Source organism: Rosa rugosa, chromosome 5, assembly GCF_958449725.1.
Source record: "Rosa rugosa chromosome 5, drRosRugo1.1, whole genome shotgun sequence".
NCBI classification, from domain to species: domain Eukaryota; kingdom Viridiplantae; phylum Streptophyta; class Magnoliopsida; order Rosales; family Rosaceae; genus Rosa; species Rosa rugosa.
The window spans coordinates 20,919,656-20,946,214 of record NC_084824.1 but is presented as its reverse complement, the minus strand read 5'-3'; the positions used below and the strand labels follow the sequence as shown (position 1 = coordinate 20,946,214).

The 26,559-nt window shown below is 37.3% G+C and overlaps 2 protein-coding genes across 2 annotated transcripts; both read right to left on the bottom strand.

The window, feature by feature from the left end:
* Positions 1–4,233: 4,233 nt before the first annotated feature.
* LOC133711338 (probable E3 ubiquitin-protein ligase LUL3) lies at positions 4,234–12,332 on the bottom strand. The gene is made up of 6 exons (XM_062137473.1): positions 11,763–12,332; positions 11,514–11,629; positions 11,276–11,341; positions 7,523–8,355; positions 4,984–5,491; positions 4,234–4,477 (listed from the first exon to the last, which is right to left on the bottom strand). Exons 1-6 carry the CDS (start codon positions 12,256–12,258, stop codon positions 4,364–4,366), a joined length of 2,133 nt encoding a protein of 710 aa, XP_061993457.1. The 5' UTR covers positions 12,259–12,332; the 3' UTR covers positions 4,234–4,363.
* Positions 12,333–14,297: 1,965 nt separating this feature from the next.
* Positions 14,298–19,127, bottom strand: LOC133710391 (uncharacterized). The gene is made up of 9 exons (XM_062136456.1): positions 18,703–19,127; positions 18,039–18,100; positions 17,834–17,888; positions 17,420–17,518; positions 17,089–17,175; positions 16,775–16,891; positions 16,155–16,247; positions 15,781–15,811; positions 14,298–14,709 (listed from the first exon to the last, which is right to left on the bottom strand). The coding sequence occupies exons 1-9, from the start codon at positions 18,796–18,798 to the stop codon at positions 14,531–14,533; spliced, it is 819 nt and encodes a 272-aa protein (XP_061992440.1). The 5' UTR covers positions 18,799–19,127; the 3' UTR covers positions 14,298–14,530.
* Positions 19,128–26,559: the final 7,432 nt, after the last annotated feature.

Below are 26,559 nucleotides of genomic sequence, written 5' to 3'. Positions count from 1 at the left end.
CTGGAGACTGAAAGTCCTATTGGAGGGCAATAGACGTCTATTGGGGGGCAATACATGCGTCTATTAGGGTGCAATAGACGTCTATTGCCCCCCTAATAGACGTCTATTGGGGGGGCAATAGACTTTTCCTGTGAGATTTTCAGAAAAAGTCCGGTGGGCGGCGGCCAGTGACCGACATTCGGCTAAAGTTGGCCGCATTCCAGCGCCCGGTGACCGGGCTCCAGCGAAGTCTCTTATGGTTTCTCTCTTCCATTTTCTCTCTCTCTAAGTAACAAAGGGGTGAGGGTAAGGTGATATTAAAAATAAATAAAAAAATCTTAATGGGGTATTAGGGAAGTGTTTTGAGTAAAAGGGAATTAAAAAAACTTAATGGGATAAGTGGAAAAAAAATATCTAGAAATGGGGTGAATGGACAAAAACCCTTTGTTTTATTTAGAATAAGGTCTATGTTAGTGAGAGCATCTCTATGAGTCCATATGAAAGTACTTAGTGTCACCGTACCACAATTGCGTGCTCGGCATGTGAGATTAGGTAAAATATATTGCCTACAGGGCGAGATTCTTTTGTTAACATAGACTACTCTGAGCTACGATTATTGAAACAGAGTAGTCGATTTCGTACTATTCTTATCTATGAAACATGGACATACAACTGATATGTACTCTTTATCCCTTATTACATTGCAATAAGGGATGGTAAAAGAGTGCATGGTCCAAATGAGAAATTTTGAGGAGAAATGCCCCTGATTAGTAATTTTGCTTATAATATTTTCATGAAATAAAAGAGAAAATTATCTCTTCCAAAATAGAGAAAAGAAAAAGTAAATTTGGCGTTTTGCAAATATCTTTCACCTTCTTCTTGAAAAACTGTGTGCTACACTGCTACAGTCCGAAAGACGATTTATTTTTACACGAAAACTGAACGACCAAATCTGGCAAATGGTTTGGCTTAATGCCAAGGGCCATTATTACAAAATCTGGGAAATTTTGGAAAATAAAAAGGTAGTAAACTCTTACTACCAAAAATATCTGGTTTTTTCCTATGAAAGCAGATCCCCATGGCATGAAAATTCCTGTGTATTAATTGTCCTAATTAGCTTTTGAGAAAAGAAAAAAGAAAGAAATTGCTGTAGGTGATGGGAAGGAAAATTGAAATGGAAGCGATAAAAGTCACTTTGGCTTTTGATCATATCCTACTTTAACAGCAAATTATGTCCTTGAATTCAGATGAATCATGCTAATGGGTAGTTTTTTCATGAGTTTGGGCACTTGTTTCCTGGGCATGAAAATCATTACTGTCCTTCTCAAAAGCCTAAAACCCATTTTATAATAAAACAAGCCCTTTTTGGCTTTTGTTAACTTTAATCCCTCAGGAAGATGTTAAAGTTAAGCTGTAACTTAAAAGAGGAATGGTGCCAACTGCCAAAGCTCCTCAACTGATTTTGGCCCTTTCTTTGCTCTTAATTGAATTCAAAGAAAAGGTGGTTTGTGAAGCAGTTTGTGGAGATTAATGGCCACTGGGTTGGGCAAAAGTTTAAGCAAAAACCATGTTCTATTGCATGTTGATTCCTATTGCCAAATGTGAGAGAATTAGGAGGTAAGAACTGCAATACGACAACACTTGATAGAAGAAATGGTGTGGTGCTTTGCGTGTGACTTTACGACTAAATTAGGGCTACCTCTATACAAGTGTTTGAGCTTTGAAGTATTTCAAAGTCATACACTGACTACTAAAGACTTTGAATACAATTGCTCAATGTATAAGAGATCATACAATTTTGTTGATTATGTGATCCAAATTATGAGAAGCAGAATCTAGAACTGTAAATTGAGCTGGCTTGGCCTGAGCAAGGCAGGATCCTGATTGACTTAAGGTTAGCCCGGGCTGGGACCAAGCACGATTAAAGTCTATTCACTATCTAATCTTGAAATGCAAAAAACAAAAATATGTTTCTAACTAATGCATGCGCTTTTGTAGTTGGTGTATGAACTTGAAATATCCCAAACTAGGGGTACTATTTTGTAACCAACCCACTACATTATTTAGGGTTTTACACTTTTACTTAAGGATGTCAGTTTTTTTTTTTTTTTGATTAAACTTAAGGATGTCAGTTGGGTAGCTATATTTGGGACTTGAACTTGCATCTTTTTTGTCCCCCAGAGTTTTTTTTTTTTTTTTGTCAACTTTGTCCCAAGGAGTTTACAATGCGGAATGACTTGAGCACCCAGAAAATGCCATTGCAGTTTATGCAGAGGTCGTCACATGAAGCACACCACATGGCCTGTGGATAGTGATTGATGAGAGAAATGAAAGAATCGGATTTTGAGGAGGTCATTTATTAGATCTTACCAGCAATCTAAAATGCTTTCATGCCCACATGGTTTCTGCAATGTTTCCTTGTTTTAACCCTGGAGTTTTGTCTATAGGGAACAATAATGGAGGTATAGATGTTGAGGTTTTGACTTTTTAGTCCTAATACCCTATGCTTTTGTACAATTTTGATTCACAAGCAAGGATAATTCAAACTTTTTACAAAATTATGTCCTTTCGATTATGAGGTGGATGAATGAAGAGAAATTATTTAGTTTATTCACTACAGTAGAATGTCATCGTGTCTTTAAAATGGACTTTAAACTCTAAATTATTGACCTGTAATTCAATGTTTTTCTGACATTTGAATGACACGAAGAAGATAAAAATTCAAATGATTAAATGATTGTGACGTAGGCACAAGTAGAGGAGTATCTGTCCATCAACATCACCCACCTCCATAATTTCCATGTCGAACTAGGTCTAACTCCAAACCCTAAACCCACATCTACATGTTTCGTCGTTCTTAGGGTGCAAGAAAGATGACAGAGCAATCTATTGCCTGCTTGGAATACACTCTGGTGCAAGAAAACATTTACTGGTGTTAGCTCAGTGGTTAGAGCACCCATTACCTAAGATCGAGGTCATGGGTTCGAGTCACCATGGAGGTAGAAGTGAAATCTTTTGATCCTCTTTATTTTAAGTGAAGAAAAAAAAAAAAAAAAAAAAAACGACCTACAGGTTATAAAGAAAAGTGAGCGGTGATATTGGATTTTATAGCTAACTTGGGCACTTCTGAGAACTTGGTGGCCTTGCCTAAAATGAAATTGTAAGTGAAGAAAAAAAAAAAACAACCTACAGGTTATAAAGAAAAGTGAGCGGTGATATCGGATTTTATAGCTAACTAGGGCAATTCTGATCGAGAACTTGGTGACCTTGCCTAAAATGAACACTGTAACGCTTGTGATACACAGCAGGACAATCATAGTGCTAGTTACCATCAATCAATACTATCGTAACGTGAAATAATGAAAGCTTGGCCTCAGTTTTCTTCCCCGTGAATTTTCACCATGTAAATAAACCAAAAGAGGTCTCCAAACTGACCACCATGTTTAATCTTTTGCCTTCTAGTCAGAAGCCACCTCTCCAAAAGAGTACAAAAAAGCGAGTACTATACAAGTCTGAAGCATTCAGAAACTTTTGACCATGGTGAATTCACTATGGGGGTTGGGTTCAGTGGTTAACAAAGTTGAAAAGAATACTAAAGCTGACTGTAGACCTGTAGTCTCCCACCAGAAGAACAAGAATAGTCTAAAAGACACAACAAATACTAGCAAGAAAATTAAGATCCATTTTGTTCAACTATGTAGAGTGAGGCAGAATACAGAAGGGATGTTCAATGAGATGCAAGAAACATACGGCCTACCCAAGCTTTATAGATTCTTAGCAAACTTCACCAGAAAATATTCCCTCCCAGATTTTCCTTTGCTGAATTTCACAGTGAAAAAGATGCTTCCCGATGCTTTCGTGTCTAGATGTCACAAGATCTAGAATGTTCATTATACTCCTCCTTGCTATAAAGAAAAGGCATAGAAATGAAAGCTTTTGATTCCATACTATGCACCGGAAAACCTTCATATAGGATCTGGTAAATAGGACCAAGGGGGCAAGCAAGGTCTGGTGGAAAGTTCTCCATCTCTTTGATATATGCAATAAGAGAAGTTTCCTTCAATTTTACAAACTTTTTTTTATTCAAATTCAATTTTACAAACTTTACAAAACAATGAAGGAAATCAAAACACTGCAAGAGCAAAAACGATGAAGAAAGCTTGTACTTAACACACACCGCGAGTATATAGAGGTTAAGAAAGTTCATTCTTTTGAGGATTAATTAGATTCATCTATGTAAATGACATGAAAAAAAATCAGAAGAGCAAGAGATCACTTACAATATACAAAAGAAAAAGAATGCATTTACACAACAGCTGCCCATCAATAAAGAAAATATATTTGATATTCATACCACAACATCCACATAATGGAGAAAACAAGTTCATTGCTGACTTTTATTCATCTTTATCTCTATAAGTTCTTCAATGGGTTGTCGGCAAATGGGGCATTTATTGGATTGAATCCTCAATTCTTTTGCACAGTCACTGCACATACACTGGAATAAACAAGAAAAGAACCGAAAGTTAAGCAACTGAAGACATAAGAGTGAAATCAAGGGAAAAAAATAGTAGTTATCTTAGCTTACAATGCAATACACAATTCATGTATTTACCAAGCAACTAAAAATTTCAATCACAATCCAATTTCTGATCATTGAGAAACTCATCAAGGGAAGTTCAAAATAAATTTGAACGTGACTATCAAAACCAAGGTACCATGCTAATGACCCAGCCATCTAATCCTCTGACTCCTATTCACGACAAAAATACTCTACCAACTACTGAAAGAACCAAGAAAACTAGAAATTTTAAAAGCAAACTCCTTTACGACCCAAAAGATAATTCATGATGAGAATATTCATAGAAGACATATGCTCGCACACAAAGGGCTTGTGCCTTCCTCCATCAACATTAACAACATTTATATATGGCATATGCGCAGATTCACCTAAATTTGTTTTGATCTCCTAATAGCACTATTTAGTATTAGATGAATTCTCACCATATGTCGACAAGGTAATACAGCAGTGTCCTTCGGTTCGGTCATGCATATTACACACTCCTTCCCAGGGTCATTGTCATCAAAGCCTTCCACTGCTGAGGTTGCAATTCCATATATCTCACGTAGTTCATAGCGAACTTCATCAATCCACAGTATCTGCTTAATTACTTTCACTTGGAAGGGGTCGCCATTATTCTTTTCTAGCACAGCTTGAGTGATCTGCATACGAGGAGATGCATCTTGGACAGGCTCACCAATATGGTCGATTGAATCAGGCGGCGTACGTGTTTCCGCAGATATTACAAGTGGGAATACATCTTCTCCAGGTGAGGGTTTTGACAGATCATCCAACTCAAAGAAGCCTAAATCGATGCCTGTTCCTGAGGGCTGACAAAATTTCTGGCCTACTCCTTTCTGAAAAGGGACTTGCACCGGCGTAAATGCTTCAGGAAATAGTGGAACAAATGTACAATCTGCCTCTTCCTTGGCAAAGTAGAGAATAGTAATGCTGTCAATAAGAAGACATGACCCAGATAATTAGAATAAGAATATAAGATGTACCCAATAGCAAATGAATTGAAGATCTACTCAAAGCATATAAATGTCATGATAGTACTGGGAACAAAAAGGCACCAACGGCCTCTGAAAAGTGTTACCATATAATTCTGGAGTACAAATCCTGGTGTTAACTAGTAGACAATCATGACCATGGCCAATAAGCAGGCGATCTAAAGAGAACCCCCTTACTTCGTCTATGTTCAATATATGCATAGGTTGAGTGCCACATGCATGCTCAACGACCATAATAATGGTTAGCATATTTTTTTTAACCCTATTACATAGTTCTACTATTGGACTATGACTCATAAGACTGTTATTGCACATAAAATGTTTCTACAGCAATGCAAGCAAACTAGGCACCTGCTAACATGACCTTCTACATCGCACAAGAAGCATTAGATTTAAAAGATACACTATTTTGGTAAGAAAAACAATTAAATAATGCGAAACACTTCAATAACTAAATTGTCACACAGCTTGCTGCTTCAAACTGCATTTTTAACCTTACTTTTTAACAGAGCTCAAATATGAAAATAGATAAATCTCTACTTGCAATTGTATTTATAGACCAAAAACAACGTGTTCATAGGAGGCACAACAGTTACGATACTTGGTTCTACAACTCCTGAAAAGAACAGTTGTGAAGAGTAATTGTAAAAGAAAACCCGACTCCAACAACTTGTTCATTCAACACATAAAAGTGAAAGCACAGCAGCATATAGATGATAGACTATATTACAGAATTGCACTACTTTACATAGTGCTTTCTTAATAACCTATAAATAATGCTTAATATAGACACTATATCTTATGAAAGTCTTATAAATACAGTGATGCCCCTTTTCTCAGGGCTTATAGAAGTATAAATCTTATATCAGAAACACTTTTTAAAGGTGATAAAGTTTGCAGATCCCAGCATGACCCTTTCTTCATAGAAAACATTTAAAGTATATTAAGGTGATGCAGGCACGATCTCTCAAGGAAGTCGATAAACAGCACGAACAGGCAGGAGCAGAGGGAAGATCCTTGTTTGCTGTTGGCTCAATAGTTTTAAAACAAATAACAGTGTTCTGGAAAAGACCATTTGTACGGCTAATTCAAACACTTGAGCAAGTAAATTAGAGAATCCTATACCCTCCAATCTCTACTTCCTCTTAAGAGCAGCTGTACAATTAACAAGAGCAAGAAAATGTAACCCCTGTCTATGTTAGAGAGCCTTCCTATGAAAAGGGATGGGGCACCGCGTAAATACTTCTTATAATTGAAAAAACCCTAGTGTTTCAAGTGAAGAGCCAAACTTTCTGTCAATAAAATTCCATCAAAGGAACACATGAAATTGTGAACCACAGATTCACTATTTCTTAACGGTTGTAGCTAATTCTGGTCATGTCCACTGTTGCCATCCTCCAACAGAGGAAAAACATTGAAAAGGCAAAATGCATGAGCTTCATTTGTTATAAGTTCTACCATCAGCAATCGAATCATCCAAAGACTCAAAGATGAACATTAAGTAACTATTGTACATCCACTTCGTATCATATTTTCTTACACTAGATAGTCACTACAATAGCAGAATGCAATTGTAAACCCCATAGGCGGTTTTTCTCATCACCCTTTTAATTGTTCATATCTCACTAACTTCTGGTTCAGCATCCTTGCCATAACACTAGGATTCCAGCTTCATGGTTAGCGACACAGGAATTCAAACACATTTAGAGTTAATTTCCTTCATCTACCTTCCCTAAGTAGAAGCATAGCTTCTCTCTAATTTCTTGCAAGGAAATTCCAACTCAGCTAAACCAAATTCTAGAATTTAACCTCACAACTCACACGATCAAAGCTTCTTCCCTACTCAGCTCCTAAATGCTGATGACATCGAAACCGAAAACCCAACAATTTCTTATCCACAACAATCAAAACACATATTCAATCCATCAAAAGCAACAATCTTTAAACACAGAAACCCAAAATAGCTCACCTCCCATCATACAAGGCATCGAAAACGAACGAGACCAAATGCTGATCAGGGTTCTGCTCATCAATCTCCAGCCTCAACGTGTCCTTACGCACGTTGACGTCATTCTTCACCTTCTTGGCACTCTGGTGCTCCACGTACGGCGGCGGAGGATACAGGGGGGCCACCGGAGGCCGCATCGCCGGCCACCCACTCGCCTGATTACCATAGTAAGGCTGGTAATTGTGGTTGTAACTGAACCGACCCATCATCGGATTCGCGTGGTTGCAAGAATTGTACTGACCATAGCAGTAATGCGACTGCGGCGGCGGCGGCGGAAGAGGGTAGCCCTGGTATGGAGCCCTGGGCGGCGGCGGCGGAGGCGCTGCGTAAGGGGTGGCGGAATTGGGTTCTGGGTAGGTGGCGGAAGAAGAAGAGGAGGGGGAGGAGGAGGAAGAGAAAGAAGTCACCGGCGGCGGAGGAGGCGGCGGCGGCGGCGGAGAGAAAGAAGGTGGGTCGGAGGGGTAGTAGTGAGGATTGGAGAGGTAGAGGGGCTGAGGCGGTGGCGGGTGTTGGTAGTAGTTGTTACGTCTTCGGTTGCTGCTGAAAGAAATCCCCATTTTTTGGGTTTTGGGGAGAGAGGTGTGAGAAGCGAGAGGAAGAGAAAAAAAATAAATGGGGGTGGAGAATCGGAGACGAAGTCCCACTGTAGAAAAGGAGACGAATGTGAAGAAGAAGAAGAAGAAGAAAGAAGACTGTAGAGGAAGAGAAGAAAAGAAAAGCAAAGATCGCGTTAAGTTGGTCGAAGAGTCGTCACGGCGTTTTTGGCGACGATTAAACGCGCGCTGCTTTGGAAATTATTGAATATTAATGACACGCATTGGGTTTGATTATTTCCAACGTGAGGTGTTAAATGGAAACGCAGAGTTCTATAAAGAAAGGAACAATTGAATCTTTTGCATTTAATTATTTCTATGTCAAAGGGGTAATAGTGAAAATAATAGAGTTGGTGGTGGGTTAGTAAATTTGGTTGTAACTTTTGCCGTCCAAAATTCACGAGTATGGGTTAGATCTCTAGACGGTTCGGTGCTAATTAAGTTTGGTTTGGTATGATGATCACAAGGTAAAATATTTTCTCACATAATTTTTTGGCTGGAGTGAGAGTAAAACTTTCGCGGTCAATGCCTTCACGCCCTCTAAATTTAGATCGATATATTCGAGTCAAATTTGAAGAAAGGGGGTACCTACAAAAGATACTCTGATGCCTAAGTGACTGTTTAAGTTGTAGTAGGTGTAGACAAAATTCATTGCTTACCTCAAATGTTCAACTCACCAAGTATTTATAAGTGAGCTTGAGCGGATATCTCGACTAGTGCGTGTAGTGGTGTGTAAAGTCCGCAAGTCATGCGTTAGTGGATCCATTACACCACTTTTCTGACAACGTGGGTTGGAAAGTGCTTCTTGCTTCCTACGGATTCAGTTGACCAATTCCGCCTTATCCAGATCCACCTCGAGGGGGTCTGACCTCTCAAAGTTCCCCAAATAGATTGAGCCGTCTCTTTTGACCCGATTCTTGACTAGAACATAATTTCATCTCACCTAGATCCGTCTTGAGAGGATTTCACCTCATCTAGACCCACCTTGAGGGAATTTCACCTCACCTAAACTTGTCTTGAGGGGATTTCACCTCACCTAGACCCGCATTGAGGAAATTTCACCTCAAATCTCCTAAACAGGTCGGGTTGCTTCTCCTCCGACCTATTTCTTGATTAGGAATGTATTCTAAAATTTTACACCCCCACAGTTAGGCATGAAGATCAATCATATTTGATATTAGAGCTATGGTTCTACCATGGTGTTAGGGGCCACATTTGTAATGCCGCAAGCAACCTTGTCCAGGGTCATTAGTCAAGCTTTTGGTTGGTTGCTTGTGTGCTAGGGGTGCTTTGGTAATTTATGTAATTTATTTTATTTAGCATTTAGTCTCCTCAGCCAAGTGCATATTTCTCACTGCCTTTTAAGCCCGTTATGCTCTTTAGGGAGGGGTTCCTAGTCGGCATAGTTTGGACTACGAAACTAGTATAGGTAAGCACATGTATTTTTGCCTCCCTTCATGTCTTACCATCAATAAAAGAGAAATTATTCAATCATTTGTGTCCCGTGAGATTGTTTCTTGATCTTTCCTTTCGATTATTCATTTGTTCATCGTGGTTGCCCAACCTTTATATAATTGTGTTCTTGCTTGCCGCTAGCACCATTTTAATATCATGTGGCTTTCATTGTTCCTTGCAAGGTACTCACTTGGCTGACTTACCTACTAGCAAGTGCCGCGCGGTCCTCTTTGCGCATCAGAAAGTTAGGTCCGTGACACATGGCAACCCATATTGGACTACTTTTTTAGGTTTTTGTTGACTTACCAGACAAATTATCGTTGTAACTTAGTGACATGATAGTGGTTTTAATTGGCCAAAGTGAGCAATATATGCATGGCGGACATATCTTGATGTCTCAATTAGAGGTATTAGAGATAAGACGATGCTTGCGAAAACAGGTTAAAGAGATGACTAGAGAAATTTTAGATGCTGAAGAACCTCAAAAAAGAATTGAGCAAAATTAGATGAAAATATAGAGGAAGAATAGCATGAAGAGAGGACTAAACAAGTTTTAGATGTTAAAGAACCTCAAGACATAATTGAGTACAACCAAATGAATGAAGAGTTTCATGGTGTAGGAGATGTTGCTAGCGAAGAGGTAGGACGGGAGGAAAGAGTAAAACTGATATGTCTAAATACCATTGACAGGAGCATAATTGTACATTTATCACGAATTCCTCCACATTTTCTTTGTTATTCTTGATATCTTCTGCTTGTCTATTTTGAAGTCAAGAGACACAAACCCCAATTGGGAAAAATTAGTTGTCGATTAATTTGTAGAAGTCATTAGTGAAAGTTAATCAACATTTGCTTTGTTTTGGTGTCTTCTATAGCTCTATTTAAAAGAGCTAGTGAGCTATGTATTCATTAAAATCAAAATAAATGAGATTGATTGTGATTTGTCATAAATTTTTTTTCTTAAGTGATTTGTGCGAAGAGTTTTGGTGTGATTCTAAAATTTTTTGGGCCTCATTTGTTCCACGGAAATGAAAGGAAAAGAAATCAATTCCTTGCTCTTTCTATGGGCATATGGGAAATTGCAATTCTCATCAATTTTCCTTTCCAATGTTTGGAAAGACCAGGAATATCTTATATATTTCTGTAATAAATGCAGGAAATTGGGAGGGAAAGTGAATCCTAGGGTGGGTGGGGGGAACCAATTTCCCCTTTATTTTCTTTTCCTTTGCCATTCCAAACACAAGAAATGAATACTTTTCTTTTCCAAGACCCTGATTCCGCGAACCAAACATGGCCTAGGTGTAACGCCAACAATCCATCTGGTGCGATTACAGATTTGTCTATATTCTCTTCCTGTTCCTTCAGTCTTAAGACGTCTAACCACAACACCCCTTCAACCCACAAATTACCACCCTAGATTCACCTTTCGAAGACCTTCAACATATTAACTCTAGGTTGTCCTACATCACTGACTCGATTAATCAAGTTCGTTCGAAAATCTTTAGCACGAGGCAGGAACTTAAGATGACAAGAAATGAACATGATGTAACACAAAAGAAGACTATACTTGAATCAACGAAAAAATTGTTCAACTATTTCATGTGGACTTTCCTTAAAACAAAAATTTGATTTGACAAAACTCTCACACAAATCAAAGCCCAACAACCTGCTCAGCACGTAGCATACCAGATTTGCCCTTGAATTCAACAAGAAACAAAGTCATTGGCAATTTCTACATAACAGATAAGTAAATACATTTAGGGTCATCTACATATACCAAGAATCAAAAACATATATCAGATACATAAATTAATATAAGCATGATCCTTTTTCAATCCAAGTCAATCATAATTGTGATTGCAACATTGGCGAGATGGCAACCAAGAACACAACATCTCAATTACACTAAAAGCTTCTGCAAAAATTACAAGGGTCATTTTGCATTCCTTTTCTTCTTGATGATCAAATATCACATAAAGAAAACCACATCCAACTGCTGCAGTAACTCCATTCTCTGTATCTTTTGTAACATAAACACATAACATTTGAATTCTTCAAATAGTAATTACCATCAAAGAAACCCAAATAAAAAAGAGGGATTAAAGTTAACACACTAATTACCAACCAACACATGACATTCAAACTTCATCAGCAAAAGTCTGGCCTGGGTTTTTTCCGGACCGATAAGCAGCCTCGTTGATGATCCCTAAAGATTCTGATCTCACAACAATCCCTTAAATCCTCAAGACTGATATATTGCTGCTTAACCATCCTCATGCTATCCCCACCAGTCTCATGAATCCAAACATAAGGGTGACAGGTCTCATCATAGTAATATAGCAAGCTCTTCATACCTGCCTTGCCATTCTCCCCAGGCATATAAGCTTTGTATATGCTCTTGCATTTCAGTCTCTTTGAAGAGCCGGGTTTCAAAGTGTGAACCTTCTTCAATATGGACCCAACTCTTATCTGAAGCTCCACAGGCTTGTCAGTCAGGTTCCAAATCCTTGTGCCAAACCCTGAGGATTGCTGAGTGTGGTCTCTGCACCCATCAAAACATCCCCCAATTGGGAACATGCACAATCTGGGAATTTTTGATTTCAGGGACTTCAAGTGTTTGGTGACCTTAGACTTGAAGAAAACATGCATTTTTTATGTGCTGCAGAAGTTTCACTAATTTCACTTCACTGATATAAGCCCCCTCCATAAAGTCAAATCCTACTTTCTCAGCCACTATTACTTAACATGCCATATAGAATATAGCAGCAAACCTGGAATATTGTTAGCCCTTCCATTAAGGAATTGGTAGGGTCTTAAGAGGGCCCAAGATTCAACACAAGACAGTGGAAAAAGATGAGATTAGAGTGAACAATAACAAATAAATATGATAAAGACTGGCTTTTCCTTTGTTTTGCAGGGAGAAAGAAGTAAATGGTTCCCACACTGCTTCCAAAAGACTCATAATGAGGCATCATGTTAGTAATATGATGTTGCTCCCCACTGTGTCTCAAGAACTTTGCTTTTTATTCACTCCTATTCAAGTTTCCAACAAACACCTTTCCCTCAAAAACTGCTCCCATTTCTATAAGCATACAAGAAACCTAGCAATTGGAACCACAAGCAGATTAGTATTTCTCTTATGGATTTTTGAGTTTGTTTCTGGTAAAACAGAACATAAGGCTACTTATGTTACAGTAGGAGGCTCAGTTTGTTCTTAAAGTCAAACAAGTCTAGTATCTACCCTGCATAATATTTTCTATCATAGCTCACAATATAGAATCACATGGAGTCGCGGACAGATATCCAATCATATACCTCGCTTCAACACCAGGCCAAATCCTTTCTTTGTTTTCTCACGAAGTGTTCGATTCAGAAAGGAAATTTATTTTAAATTAATGGTAGAAGCAACCATTGTATTTGACAATCTTTACAAGAGAACAATAAAGTCCACTCCAGATCTTCTGATAACAAGCTTTGCATTACTAATTACGATATTTATAATCTTCTGTAGACACTTGACATGTTTTAGGAAGGTTCAAACAATTCTAAGACTAGGGTACCCCGGCATTCCTAACATCAGGCAAGAGAGTTTCATCATGCATATGGTATTCTGCTACTTTTAACCTTGGCCTAGCCGTATAAATCCTATCAACAGACCAGATTAGGAGCCGATTGACTTAAATCAGGATCCGTATAGTTAAAAATAAAATTCAACTCGATCCGAACCAATAATCTAGTGATCATTGATACTTTGGTAGTCAAATTCAAAAATCTGTATATGATGGATTAACGGAAATTTGGTTTACTAGTCCGATCCAATTATTATTAAATATTATTAGTTTTTAAAGTAAAAGAATTTAAAATTTTAATTACAATTTGCAATATAAAAAATCAAACTATAACAAAAATTATAAGTTCCGAACCCCGTTTCAAAAAAAAAAAAAAAAAAAAAATTATAAAAATTTTCAGATCTTTTGTCTTCTGCCATATTTTTGTCTAAATCAATATATAATTTATTATTTTCATGTTTAAAGAATAGTAATTATATATTAATAAATATTATTATATTTCTAAAACCTAACTGGGTTGTTAAGGGATCGCATCAACCTAGATCTCTATTTGCTTCATCAACTTAACGGATCCGTTAATAAATAATAGATGAAATGATCAAATTCAAACCCGTTCGAACTCGTCTGTTGTTAACAGATCCGCACCAAATCTGAATCAAAACCCAATCCATTGACAGGTTTATCGAAACTTTACTCGACTCCTATTACTAGCCGAGAGATTCTTAGGTAGGACTGCTCAATCAGGATCTTGCAGGAGGTGTTTTTGGACATATTACTTTATTAAAAGAGGACTAATTTCAGGATATGCAAAGTTTTTTCTTAGTTTTGATTGAGCTGCCATACCACCACGCGGTAGAGCAATCCCTACCTAAGAATTTCTCTTACTAGCCATATGCTCCATGAATCTTAATATTAGCGATATGCAGATTGCAGATTTGGGTTTGTGGGGGGAAAAATGAGGCAAAAACTTAATTCTTCGATTAAGATGGGACAGAAGGAAGCAAAAACTTATAACTCCACCTATTAATGAGGCAAGCAAACTAAACACAAAGTAGTTCATTTCCTTTCACTATCAACAGAATGCTACATCAAACCAACCAAGGCAAAGAACTCACAAAATTGATCTCAACTGATTTTTCTTTTAATATTTTATTTCAACTTGGAAAAACAAACTACACTTAAATAACACAATCTTGGTTGTCAAATAAGCCTTGTTTGTCCAAAATTACAATCTAAAAAGATGGGGAGACTGTACAAGTCATAAATAAAAAGTACCACATCCTGAAGTATAAATTAGGCATAGCACTGTGAAAGAAGGTAGGTAGAAGAAGAATTTACAGAGAACACGGATTTCATTTTTCATGATGGTCTTCAGAGGGATCTATCTTGATTAAAAGCGGCTGGTCGAGATGACCAGGTGTATCAGAAACAGGTAACTCAGGTGGCGTTATGATATCAAGATCCTCATTTTCAGCCAAGGCTTTTTCCAAAGCAGCCTTGGCAACTCTTGTAACAAGAAACATTAGAATCACTGCAAACAAGCCAAAGAAAAAGGAAAGTAAGATGATGTAATACTGCAAACAATAATAGAAGTACACTGGACATTTTAATATATTTACTCTCACTACTAATGTGAAGACTAAAAGTGCAATGTTTAAACAAAAGTTTTGGCCAATTCCATTATTTCAGGGGAAATCAAAACTAACCCATGAACATTGATCCAATTTTATTGTCTTCTAAGCTTAATGTTGATCAATATCACACTACAGTTTCAAATACTGAGTTTATTTCAAATCACCTTCTCTGCTATCTTAGATGACTGATGCATTGTGCATGAAAAGCTCATGAACACGTTAAATGGCATCTCAGTCCAGAAAAGTGACCAACAAATGAGTACCGTTCATGCAAACCACTGCTAAAAGACAATGCCCTTCAATACAAAATGGTTCACTCTCCTTTTCTCCTCTGCCTCCAACTACCGCAGTTACCCACCTCCATTTCTTACTCTCTCCATAGATTAAGAAATGTGCTTTATATTGATAATGCACTGATCATTTTGCATGTATGTCACTCATTTATTATACATAGGTTTTTCAGAAAGATATCACCCGCAAACACACACTCCACCAGTTTTCCATGGTTTGAGTTAACAAAAGGGGCTACTTAAGACGAACACAAGTTCATAGTCGACGTTGATGAATTTTACACATAAAGACAAATTGGAAGTCAATTTTCAGAGATCTTTCATAATTTCCCTTTCCCATTTTCTTCCTGTTTCAACCAGTCAACTCCTATCAATCCAAAAAAACTGACAACTCTACAAAGTCCAAGAATCAGATTTTCCTGTCTAAGGCATCACAATAACCCTATACATATGTATATATTCTATGGTTATGCTCATTTGTTTCTTTGGTTCTTGTGCTAGTGGCATATAGTGCTATATTAATCTGGAAAAAATAGATCAAGTCTTCATAGGCACAACCCAGATACTTTTGTCTGGGCATAGAAGTTCCTGCACCTCCCAACCCAAAAGGAAGGAAAAGAACAGGTGGCCAAAGAAAATATAAAGGTGCTGTATGCATCTCCAGATATTTTATCTTACCGGATACTACAAGGCCCAGTATGATGACAGCCTGCATATACAACATAAAAAGAGTGAACAGATATCAGAAAATGAGAAAGTGAAGAAAAACTCATCCATACCCCAAGTTTATTCAGAAAATATAAATTTTTGCTATCTGAGAACTATATGGCCGGACACAACATAAAAGAGAACACATATCAGAAAATTAGAAAGTGAGGAAAAACTCATCCATACCCCCAAGCCTTATTTTGAAAATATAAATCTTTACTATCTGAGAATTATATGTCCGTAACACCCTTTGGGATCCTTATTCTTTGTAAACCATTCCAAGGGAAGATCATTTTAAAAAAAATTACAAGTAACACAGAAGATGAAAGATGAGATGCTCTTACCCAACGGGTCTTCGAAAATTCACCCCAACCATGAGTCACATCAGAAAGATCCTTGAGAGTTGTTCCAACATATACTAGTGCAAGTGTTATCGGCTGTAAGAGATCCAATTTAAAACCCATTAGCATTGCTTTAAAACACAAACACTGGTCAATCCATGTTATATGTATCACATGTTTCATTAATGTGGTGGCGGCAAAAGAACCCTCCCATTAATGGCGTTAGTGCCCTAAATTATCATGATCTATGTACATAAGATGTTGAATCAAAGGTATAGATTTTTTATGATAATAATTTGTGCAAACTAAAGATCCAGGCACAGCAAACCAGGATCAACAAACAGGTAGCCTGTTTCAGACTCGAACTAGAGGGTAGGGGATTACTGCAAACCTTATGATATGAACAAAGCTTGACAATGACGCAGATAATGCTTTCTTATAAAGACACTAAGATAACCACCTTGATCAACTTAAAAATTCAACATGGCAATAAACTATGCTAACATCCAGTCTGTATCTTTTTTCTTTTTAACTCATATTCATCACTTGCGATCATAATGGAGCACAACTAGCATAGAAAAATACAATGATAGATAAAAGATGATCAGGGGTGAAGAAAATACCATCATTCCTAACCATGAAGCAAGCATGTATTCTCCAATTGGAACAGGAGTCACCGACAGGAGGTAATTTAACATGTTGAATGGAAGTAAGGGAACAAGACGAAGCAGCAAAACAATCTGTGGAAAGAATAAAACAAGCAGATTTCTAAATGTCAATATAAAAAGACCACGACTTCGTTGAGTGACTATTTAGACTTGGAAACAATAAATTGGGGTAAACTAATATTATATTCTGTGCATGGGAAAACCAGTAAATATACATATATTTAAAATATCGGATCACTTTTTGAAGGTCAGATATGAATCATGCCAACCTTAAATCCAGATTTTCGGATTGCAATCGCAACTGCACGAAACTGAGGATAATCCTTCAACTTGGAAATGACGAATGATCTCCCAATCTGTATAGGAACTCTAGAATAAGATACATGTAGAAACACATAGTTGATAGACTTATATTACATATAGGACCAATAGGAGGCGAACAAAGCAAACAATGACAATTCCATATGTATGAAGGGAGAACAGAAATAATAACTTCATACACCAATTGGGTAAAGTTACTTTACTGCTTCTCTGTTCCACATAATGTACTCTTTCAGGAACTCAAACACTTAGAAATCAATGAAGAGTTTAGAAACTTACAGTTCTGCCAAGAAGGAATGCAGCCCCTGCACCTATAGTGGCACCAATTGAGTCGGCAACAAAGCCGACAGGCAGGCCAAAAAGATAACCACCACCGAGCTGAAACATATTAGACGAGCAATCACATAAGGATGCAAACTTGCGATTAAATCAAAGTTTTATTTGAAAGACTCTATTTTCTCGCTCTCCTGTACTTCTGTTTTCAAGGTTTCTGTCCTACCTAGATTTGCTAGTGAGAAAGGGGACAAGGTAACAAATAAAGTAAAAAAGGCAAAACCTTTTGGAACATGGACTTGATATTATGGAAAACATTATGTAAAAGAAAAATTTTAAGTGAAGTGGACAAGTAAGCAATAACGATTCTACAAGAAATTAAGGTACAATAACAAAAATAAGTATTGGACATATCCTTACGGTAAGTACTGAAGCTGGTACTGCCAAGACCGTTAAAGGAATGTATGCAACGGCCCTGCATGTAACCAAAAGAAACTTAAGCTGAAAGGCAAACAATGTCACTGTTTCACTGGCAAGTAATCTTTGAGAATCAATCTAACATGTGGGCAAGTAACGGATTCTGAAAATTGAAAGTGCTAAGGCTTCAGTGCTACAATTTACTTACAGCACAAATGGACCCCATGGGCCAAGATCCTTATCAACCCATAATAAGAAGTCCTTCAAAATCTGCAGGAAGCAGTTATCTTATCAGTTAACAAATATAACCATATCCATAAAAGAGATATCAGCTGTATTGCCAAAATCTCAGGTTAACAAAACTCCCAAGAAAGTGATCCACAACAGAACCTCATGTTCCAGCTGATACAACCAATGCAATTAAGAAAGAAAAGTCCTACAGTCCTACTGCATTGTCACATTTCAAACTAAAAAGTTCCACGACCATCAAACAACAGAGCCCCATCCAGATTAGAAATAAAACTAGTACTCGATACAAAGTGGAACTATCGACCTAAACACCAACCCAACCTAATCTTGCAAAAGATAAAACAAACCAAGTTAAGTTCAGCATTGCAGTTAAGCTCAAAACCATAATCCAAGCTCCCAACCCATCAAAATTAGGTTCTTCCCCCACCCCAGAAACATGTAATCCACCAACATCATAAGCCCCATAGCAGCAATTACACAACACTAGAACGAATCCAAAATTCTGACAAATGATCAAAGGAGCTAACTTCACCTACCCAATAAGCCAATCAACAACAACCAATACATATAGATAAAAAGAAAAAACCAAGGCAGAAGGAACCCAGAAGAGAGAAAGAAGAGACCTTTTCAACAGGGAGAGTGAAACAGGCGGTGGCAACAGCGGCGAGGAGGAGGAGAAGGAGTGTGATCCTCAGCGCGGAGCCCCATGTGAGAGCCATAGAAATCCTGCGACGCCAAGGCCTACACTCCTCGCTATCTGGGTCGTATATGTTGGGTTGCTTCAACGGCAAACGAGGCCTCAGGCCCCCAAGGTTTGCCAGATTGGGTGTCCCTCCAAAAATGCGAGACCTTCCTCCCCTCCTTTCTTTCTTTCTATCCAATTCCAACCTGTCTCTGTCTCTGTTGGCCTTTTCTGCTCTGTTTCTATTATCCTGATTGCAACAACTTGGGAATTGGGAATTGGCAAATTGAATTGAATTGAAATCGTTATCTGTTTCAGTTATTTCTGGAAATTTATGTTTGGTTTCTTCTTCTGACTATTTGGTGGGTTGTTTCCTTCTCATGGGCGGTGCATTGCGTGCACTCCTCTGTTTTTACTTTTTTTTTTCTTACATAGGAAGGGTCAAATTTACGTTTTTTCTTTGGTTTTTACCACTTTCTTAAGTCTACTTAATTGCAAAACTTAGGATCCGGGGGAGGATACAGTGCACCGACGACATAAATGGATGGTTACATTATATTAAATACACTCTTAGGTTATTAATAAATTTTATCAAGGATTGAATCATTTTATAAGTGCTGAGTCATTTGCACTGTCGGTGCATAGAATAATTTCCATAGGTCACGTGAGTCAAGGTTTATTTCTTCCACAAACAAAAAAATCAAATGAGAAAAACGTTGATTATTAGTTACCCAAGTTTGGTTAGGGATTTGGACTATTTCGGTTATGTCAAAGTGAGCATAAAAAAAATTTCATTCTAAAATGGCAAAATAGTAAAATGACATAAAGATAGATACTCTAAAAACAAGCCCTTTTAGACCAAAATGAGTAGTCAAGCAGCAACAATTTCAACACCAACCAGCAAGACTTTCATAAAAAAACTTTAAGCTCGAGTTCCACACCAGGATCTAGTTTGAAAAAAAATTGTTTCAATAGTATTGGCATAGCAATATAATGCCCTTATGGAACCCTTGTGATCTATATTTTATATATATTCCTGATTCACGGGGGTTTACTATGACATATTGCCAGAATTGTGGCAAAATTTGTCTTCCTTGAGAAACAGTCAGTGTCCAACAACAAAAGGCAATAAACAGTAAGAAATAGCTTTTTTTTTTTTTTTTGGTCGGTGAAATAAACTTTCATTTAGAAGGATAAACTTACAATAAAATGCCTAGTAAACAGAGATTGGTTGTGTCTGGTTGATGTACTTATTAGGCTGACCTGAAGAAGTACATGACCCAATCTCAATAAATCTTGATTTAGTAGGCATTCTAAAATGGGAGCTTCTATTCATACCTCCAAAATTGGCAATTGGACCTCTTTTTTTTTTCCAAGTTATAGTTGACTTTATCAACCCATATCAAATTACCAATAAGGACACAAAATAGGGGAAAAAAAAATTATCTTCTTACCTCCATGAAACAGTACAGAGTCTTCAACTTAAAAGAAAACTTTCTCCTGCAACGTAAACCCTAAAATATACATCAAATTCTATGGAAGAAATTGATGATGCCGTAATTGAGCAAAGCATCCTTTTGGAGTCTTCACGCAAGGTATGAGTTCTGTTCTTTTTTTCACTATCTCGATTACAAGGTATGGCTCAAGAAACTTCAATTAACCATTCTCAATGAACGTCGTTACCTATACATGTGATTAAGATTTTAACTACTCTTGTTTTTCAATAGGAACGGGTCAATGCGCAAATTTTTGTTTAACTTGAGTAATCGTTGATTTGTTGAATGGCTGTTCAAATATGTATGTATAGGTAATTATTAGGTTCTTGCACATGCTTTGTCATGGTTTTAAGGCTGGTAGAGTGCAATTTCATTAATTGTGATCGATCAAGTTGTTATAGTACTGTAGTACAATGGAATGGTTTAATCTCTATGGTTTATGCCTCCAAGACCATATATCTTGGTCTTCAGAGAGTTTATTCCTAGTGTAATACGTACTATAATAGTAATTATATAACATGGTTTATTCCTAGTGTAATACTATAATAGTAAAGCTAAAGTATATATAGCCCTGGCAAGCAAGTACTTTACTCGCTTTGTTTCTGATTTCTGATTACTTCATGCCTTAGCATTGATACATTGTTACCTTCTAGGAATTGATCAAATTAGTTTATTTAACTTCAGGAACAGCAACAAGAAGACAATGAATCTAGTCAAAGTGGAGTTGGATTGGAGACCACAGAAAACTATACCAACCAATTTACAACTAATCAGGTGAGTGATGAATACTATTACGAGTTGTATATTGAAAGGCGTAAATTTTATATATATATATATATATATATATATATATATATATATATATATATATATATAGACACAGACACAGACACCATTGTACATGATAAAACCTGTCGAAGTAGTATATACTTTATAGATCCCTCTAATCATAAGCTGGATAACATTGAATGGATTGAAAGGTTTCAATGCCCAGCACTATGCATGTTATCTCATTATTTGTTACTGTAACTGAAGGAAGTCCTGCGTCCTAACTATGCATCAAGTGAAAAAAGTGCTGTTGAATAAGGAAAGTGATGCTACCATGTCTTTGGAAGATGATTTTCTTGTTTGTTTTCTTATTTGTTTAATAATGGTTATTGACTATGTCCTTCTTTTTTTTTTTTTTTTTTTTTTCTTACTTGGAAAAGGTGTTATATGCAAATTAAAGTCCAAAGTGGTTTGTGCAGATTTTCGAGAGTAAAGATGCATTACTTCAATGGGTCCGTTCTGTTGGTAGGAAGAATAATATGGTGATTATCATTAGGAGGTCTGATACAGGTGTTGTTGGGAATAAGAAAAAAAGACCTAAATTGAGATTTTGTTGTGAACGGGGTGGTGACTATAAGCGAGTTGTGAAATCCAACACCAATACTGAAAAGTCTAATGCAGAGAGCAAGGAAAAAGATGATGGATCTAGTAAAAAGAAAGAGCGTCCAAGGGCTAGTGGTACAAAAAAATGTGGGTGTCCATTCGCATTGAGGGGCATAAATATTGTTGGAGACGAATGGATGTTAGAGGTGACATGTGGAGTACATAATCATCCTCATTCTCAATCCCTTCATGGTCATTCTTATGCTGGGAGATTATCTAAGGAAGAACATGCTATGTTAGTAGACATGACGAATAGTTTGATGAAACCGAAGGACATTTTGACTGCCTTGAAGAAACGAGATCCAGAAAATGTAACAATCATGAAGTCGATATACAATGTGAGGAAAGTGCATAGAATGAAACTAATGGCCGGACGATCGCAAATGCAAAGTTTGCTACAGAAGTTGTCAGAAAAGTAGGTGCTTTTTGCAACATGATTTTAAGCATGAGTACTTGAAGGAGTTAATAAGTTATGTGTCTATCACGGCCTTGAACAAAATAGTGTGTGAAGCTAATAGGTAATTTGTATTTTTTTTTTCTATATATATTCATTTTAATTACATATATTAACTCATTCATTAAATTTCATCAACTGTAGGGCTGATTCAATTAAGAAAGATGTCGCTTGTTGTGGTTGTGTGATACGTGTTACACATGGTTTACCTTGTGCGCATGAGATTGCAGAGTACAAACGCTCCAACCGGCCTATTCCTATTGATGCAGTTCATAATCATTGGAGACAGTTGGGTATCAATCAAGCCATACATAATGACACCGAAGAAAAGGTTCCGGTAAAACAACATATGCTTCGATTAGAGACATGGATTAAACAACAAAATGATGAAGATAGACGACATTTATTGATAAAAATTGATGAGTTGATGAATCCAGGTAGTACTTTTCTAACAGAACCTGTAGAGAGGGCAAAGACGAAAGGGCGTCCACACAAGACTGACACTAGTACTCGTCGTTTGCCATCTGGCTTTGAGATTGAAAATACTCTTTCAGGTCCTGACAGTCACTCACAGGCACCTACTGTTTATGAAGTTGGTCAAGATGTTCCCCATGGTCCTATTATATCAATTCAGAATACTACATCAAGTAAGAAACCTAAGGATTGTACAACTAAAATTAAGGTACAAATGCCTTCTTCTTTTTTCCCTGCACATTTAATATTTCACTTTTTATCCTAACAAAAATTTTGTGCTCACTTTACAGAGCCCAGAAGATACTAGATTTGCCCTTACGAATAAATATAATTTGCAATTTCGAGTTGGGATGCAGCCCTATATTGTAGGTGCATATGATGTTGAATCTGATGGCAACTGTGGATATAGAGTTGTGGCTTCAGCAATGGGTTTTGGTCGGAAATCATGGCGCAAAGTTCGTAGGGATTTATTAAACGAGTTGCATAGTATGCGAGAACTGTATGTAATTCTCTTTGGTGGAACTGAGGTTGAGAAGGTTCAGCAAACGCTTAACCATTATGGCTCTGGAAATGCAGCGGAAAAGTATTGGATGTACTTTCCGGAAATGGGTCATTTAATTGCAACATGTTATGGTGTAGTGGTAATATTTCTATCAGAAGGGCAATGCATAACATTCCTCCCCCTAGTAGAACACAAGATTGGGCAGTTCAGTAATGATGAGCTCAAAGAGATTGGAATTGGCCATGTGAACGAAAACCATTTTGTGCATGTATGTCATATTTCATTACTCTACATTTTGTTTTTTGTCCAACTTCTTTTGTGTTTTCACGCGCTAACTATCTTGTGTTTTTTTTTTTTATATAGCTTAAATTGTCTCTTGGACATCCCTTGCCATATCTTGTACCAAATTGGGAAAGAAATGCTGACGTCAAAGTTCGACATTTCACTACTAGAATTTTGGCCTTAGACATCACGACAATTACATCGGTGAGGAATTCACGCGATGTAAAAAAATGTCATTAACATCGATTTCTCAAATACCGATTTCTATGTATATTACTGACATCGATATTTACTGTTGACTGATGTCTAAGCTTTGATTTAAATTTTTGCGGAAAGGCAGAGTGGCTAAGTTAAAATTTTTTTAAAGAAAACGCGGGGATGAAAAGTTGTTTCCCACACTTAGACATATTTGGACTAAAATTGACTTAAGACTGCCCTAACTATTCGACAGCCTCTATTCCTCCTCTTCGTTCTACGCCTCCGACCAAAACTCTCATCCTCTTGGTTCTTCGAATCCAACCAGAACTCGACGCCTCGTCCTCCTTCTTTTTCGAGTCAGACCAGGTCATGTACGTGCTCGAAGACAGTCAACAGGATCGGAGATCGAGGCCACCGTTTCGGAGAAACTTTGAGCTTCTGAGTCATAGGTAATTCACTAATCTGTGGAATACATGTCTTTGAAGGATTTGTGAGTTCTGAATCACCGATCTAAGCTTTTGTTTCTTATTTAGGCGTAGTCGGCCCGACACTGGCACGTTGGCACCAAGACCAGTCGTACAAATGCAGGTACCGCTGGACCCACCTGAACTATTGGGGATGGGACCACCGCCCATCCCCCAGCTAATGTTGGAGCAAGAGGCGGAATCACTACTGCATACCAACCGCTCGGAAGCTAGGGTAAGGACCGAGGGCAATCCGCCTGCGCCAAGGCGCAGACAGGTCCAGCGGAATATCCAGGCAGATTCCGCCGGCAGTGCATGATAGGAGCATTTTAATGTGGTATTTTAATAGTTAATTCCTCACATTTTGCTTAGTTAATTCCTTAACGAATCGATTTTTAACTTAATTTCTATTTTTTTAGGTACATTGGAGTAGATGATGATGAAATGAGCATTAGGTCCATAATTACCTATAAATGATGGAGAAAAATGGAAATGCACTAAAAATGTCAACTTTACACATTTTCCTACTCCGGCTAGGAGAAACCAAGCCAAGCAAGGAAGAAGGAGCGACCACCTGACCAAATAACTTCAAATGAGCTGAAACCTTCCAGATCCATTCTAGACATCCTAAGAAACATTTCTTATGAAGAGTTCAAGAGCCAAATAGAAGTGGAAGGCCTTCAAACAGTCAGCCCAATTTTATGCAGAAGCAAAACTGGAAAACTGGACCTGTAAGGAGTCCAGCAGCGATTTTGGCCCAATGGCATGAAAATAAATTCTGAAAATTTGACACAATGATCTACACTCATGGTGGATCATTTCATATGAAGAAGTCACGGACAAAATCTGAAGTCTTGGTGGAGAATTAATTGAAGGAAAAATGAGTAGAAAGTGACTCAAACCTAACAAATTCCATTAGTGTTTAAATATTCAAACCTAACAAATTCCATCAATGTTTAAATGCTCAAACCTAACCCATCATCATTTGTTTAAAGCCAAATAGTTTTGCTTGGTAGCCTATAAATAGAGGCTACAACAAAGAAGAAAAGAACACATTCCTTGATCCATTTCATCTCCTTGTCTCACCATTTCCTCTCCATTTTCCTTAGTTATCACTTCCTCTCTTCTCATTCTCTCACACACCTCTTCCATCACATATGCACACCATCCACTGCCCTAATTCAGAAACCACGCCTCCATACTCTCCCCTCATCATAGCTCACGAGATCCCTACTCCAAGGAGAAGCCGTAGCCTCCATCTTCCATCAAATCATCTTCCATCATCTTGTCGTACTCCTGCTTTGAAGACGCCTCAAGCTTTCTTGAAGAATAATCAAAGTGAGATCGTGATATCTACTCTCTACGGTTTATTCCTTTTGTACTTTTCAAATTCAATATGTATATGGTTTTGGATTTCCAAACTATGAGTGAGTAATTTTCTTGTTGAGAACTAGTATGAAATCCTAGTTATGTGATGGACTTTTAGCTTTTGAATCTCTTTTTCGATTACAAGGTTTTGTGAATGCTTTGTTTGATTTTATTTTATAAAATCTTTTATATGTTTATGTCTTAGATTGATCATCTAAAATATGAGCATGTAATTTGGAGCTAGTTTTAAGGTGCAGTGCGTTCACGGTCTTAAAACACTAAAGTAGTAAAGCCTACATGTTAGGTGAAATCAAACAAATAGAATACATGCTAGGATGGCGTTCCTCACTAGTTTTGTACTCTAAAATCAATCTTTCCAAAGAGCTTAATGTGTTTATGTGTGCTTAATGAGTTAATTTGATAGGGTAGCGTTCTACACCTTGATTGCATATAAGCAAGCTTAGGATGCAGTGCGTTCACGGTTCTAAGTAATTTTGGGAAAAATAAGGCTTTAGCGGCGCTCCTAAAGTTCTTGATTGGTTTCATTCACATGCCTTTGTAATTGAAGATTAGGTTAAATTGTCTTTCTCTGATCATAACTAGAGGTGGATTACGAAGTTCTCAACGTCCATACATCTGATTTAGAATTCCTAAAAATTGCAACGTTTTCTTTCTTTTATTATTATCTGCATTCTTAAAATTCTAACCCCCCCTCCCCCTTTTCATTTATTTTTACGTCAATTTTATTTTCTCTTTTCTTTTTAGTTTTCGATAGTCTTATTTCAATTAACGTAATTTGTGAAAGTACCCTCAATCCCCGGACTGAACGATCCCTGCTTATCCTATACTAACAATTGTCTTTTGCAGGGTAATTTTGTGCGCTTAATTCAGGCGTACCAATTTTTGGCGCCGTTGCCGGGGATTGAAAAATCCCTAGCAAGTTGCGTTAATTTTTGTTTAATTTTTATTTGATTTTATTATTATTATTTTTTAGTTCTTTTAAAACGTGTAAAATATTAACTTTGAGTTCTAGTTTGATTTTAAGTGTGAATCATAACGGAATAGGTGAAGAGTTCTTTTGTTAATTCTTGTCTTAACCCCCATTGTTCAGCTAGATTCATCTTTGTAA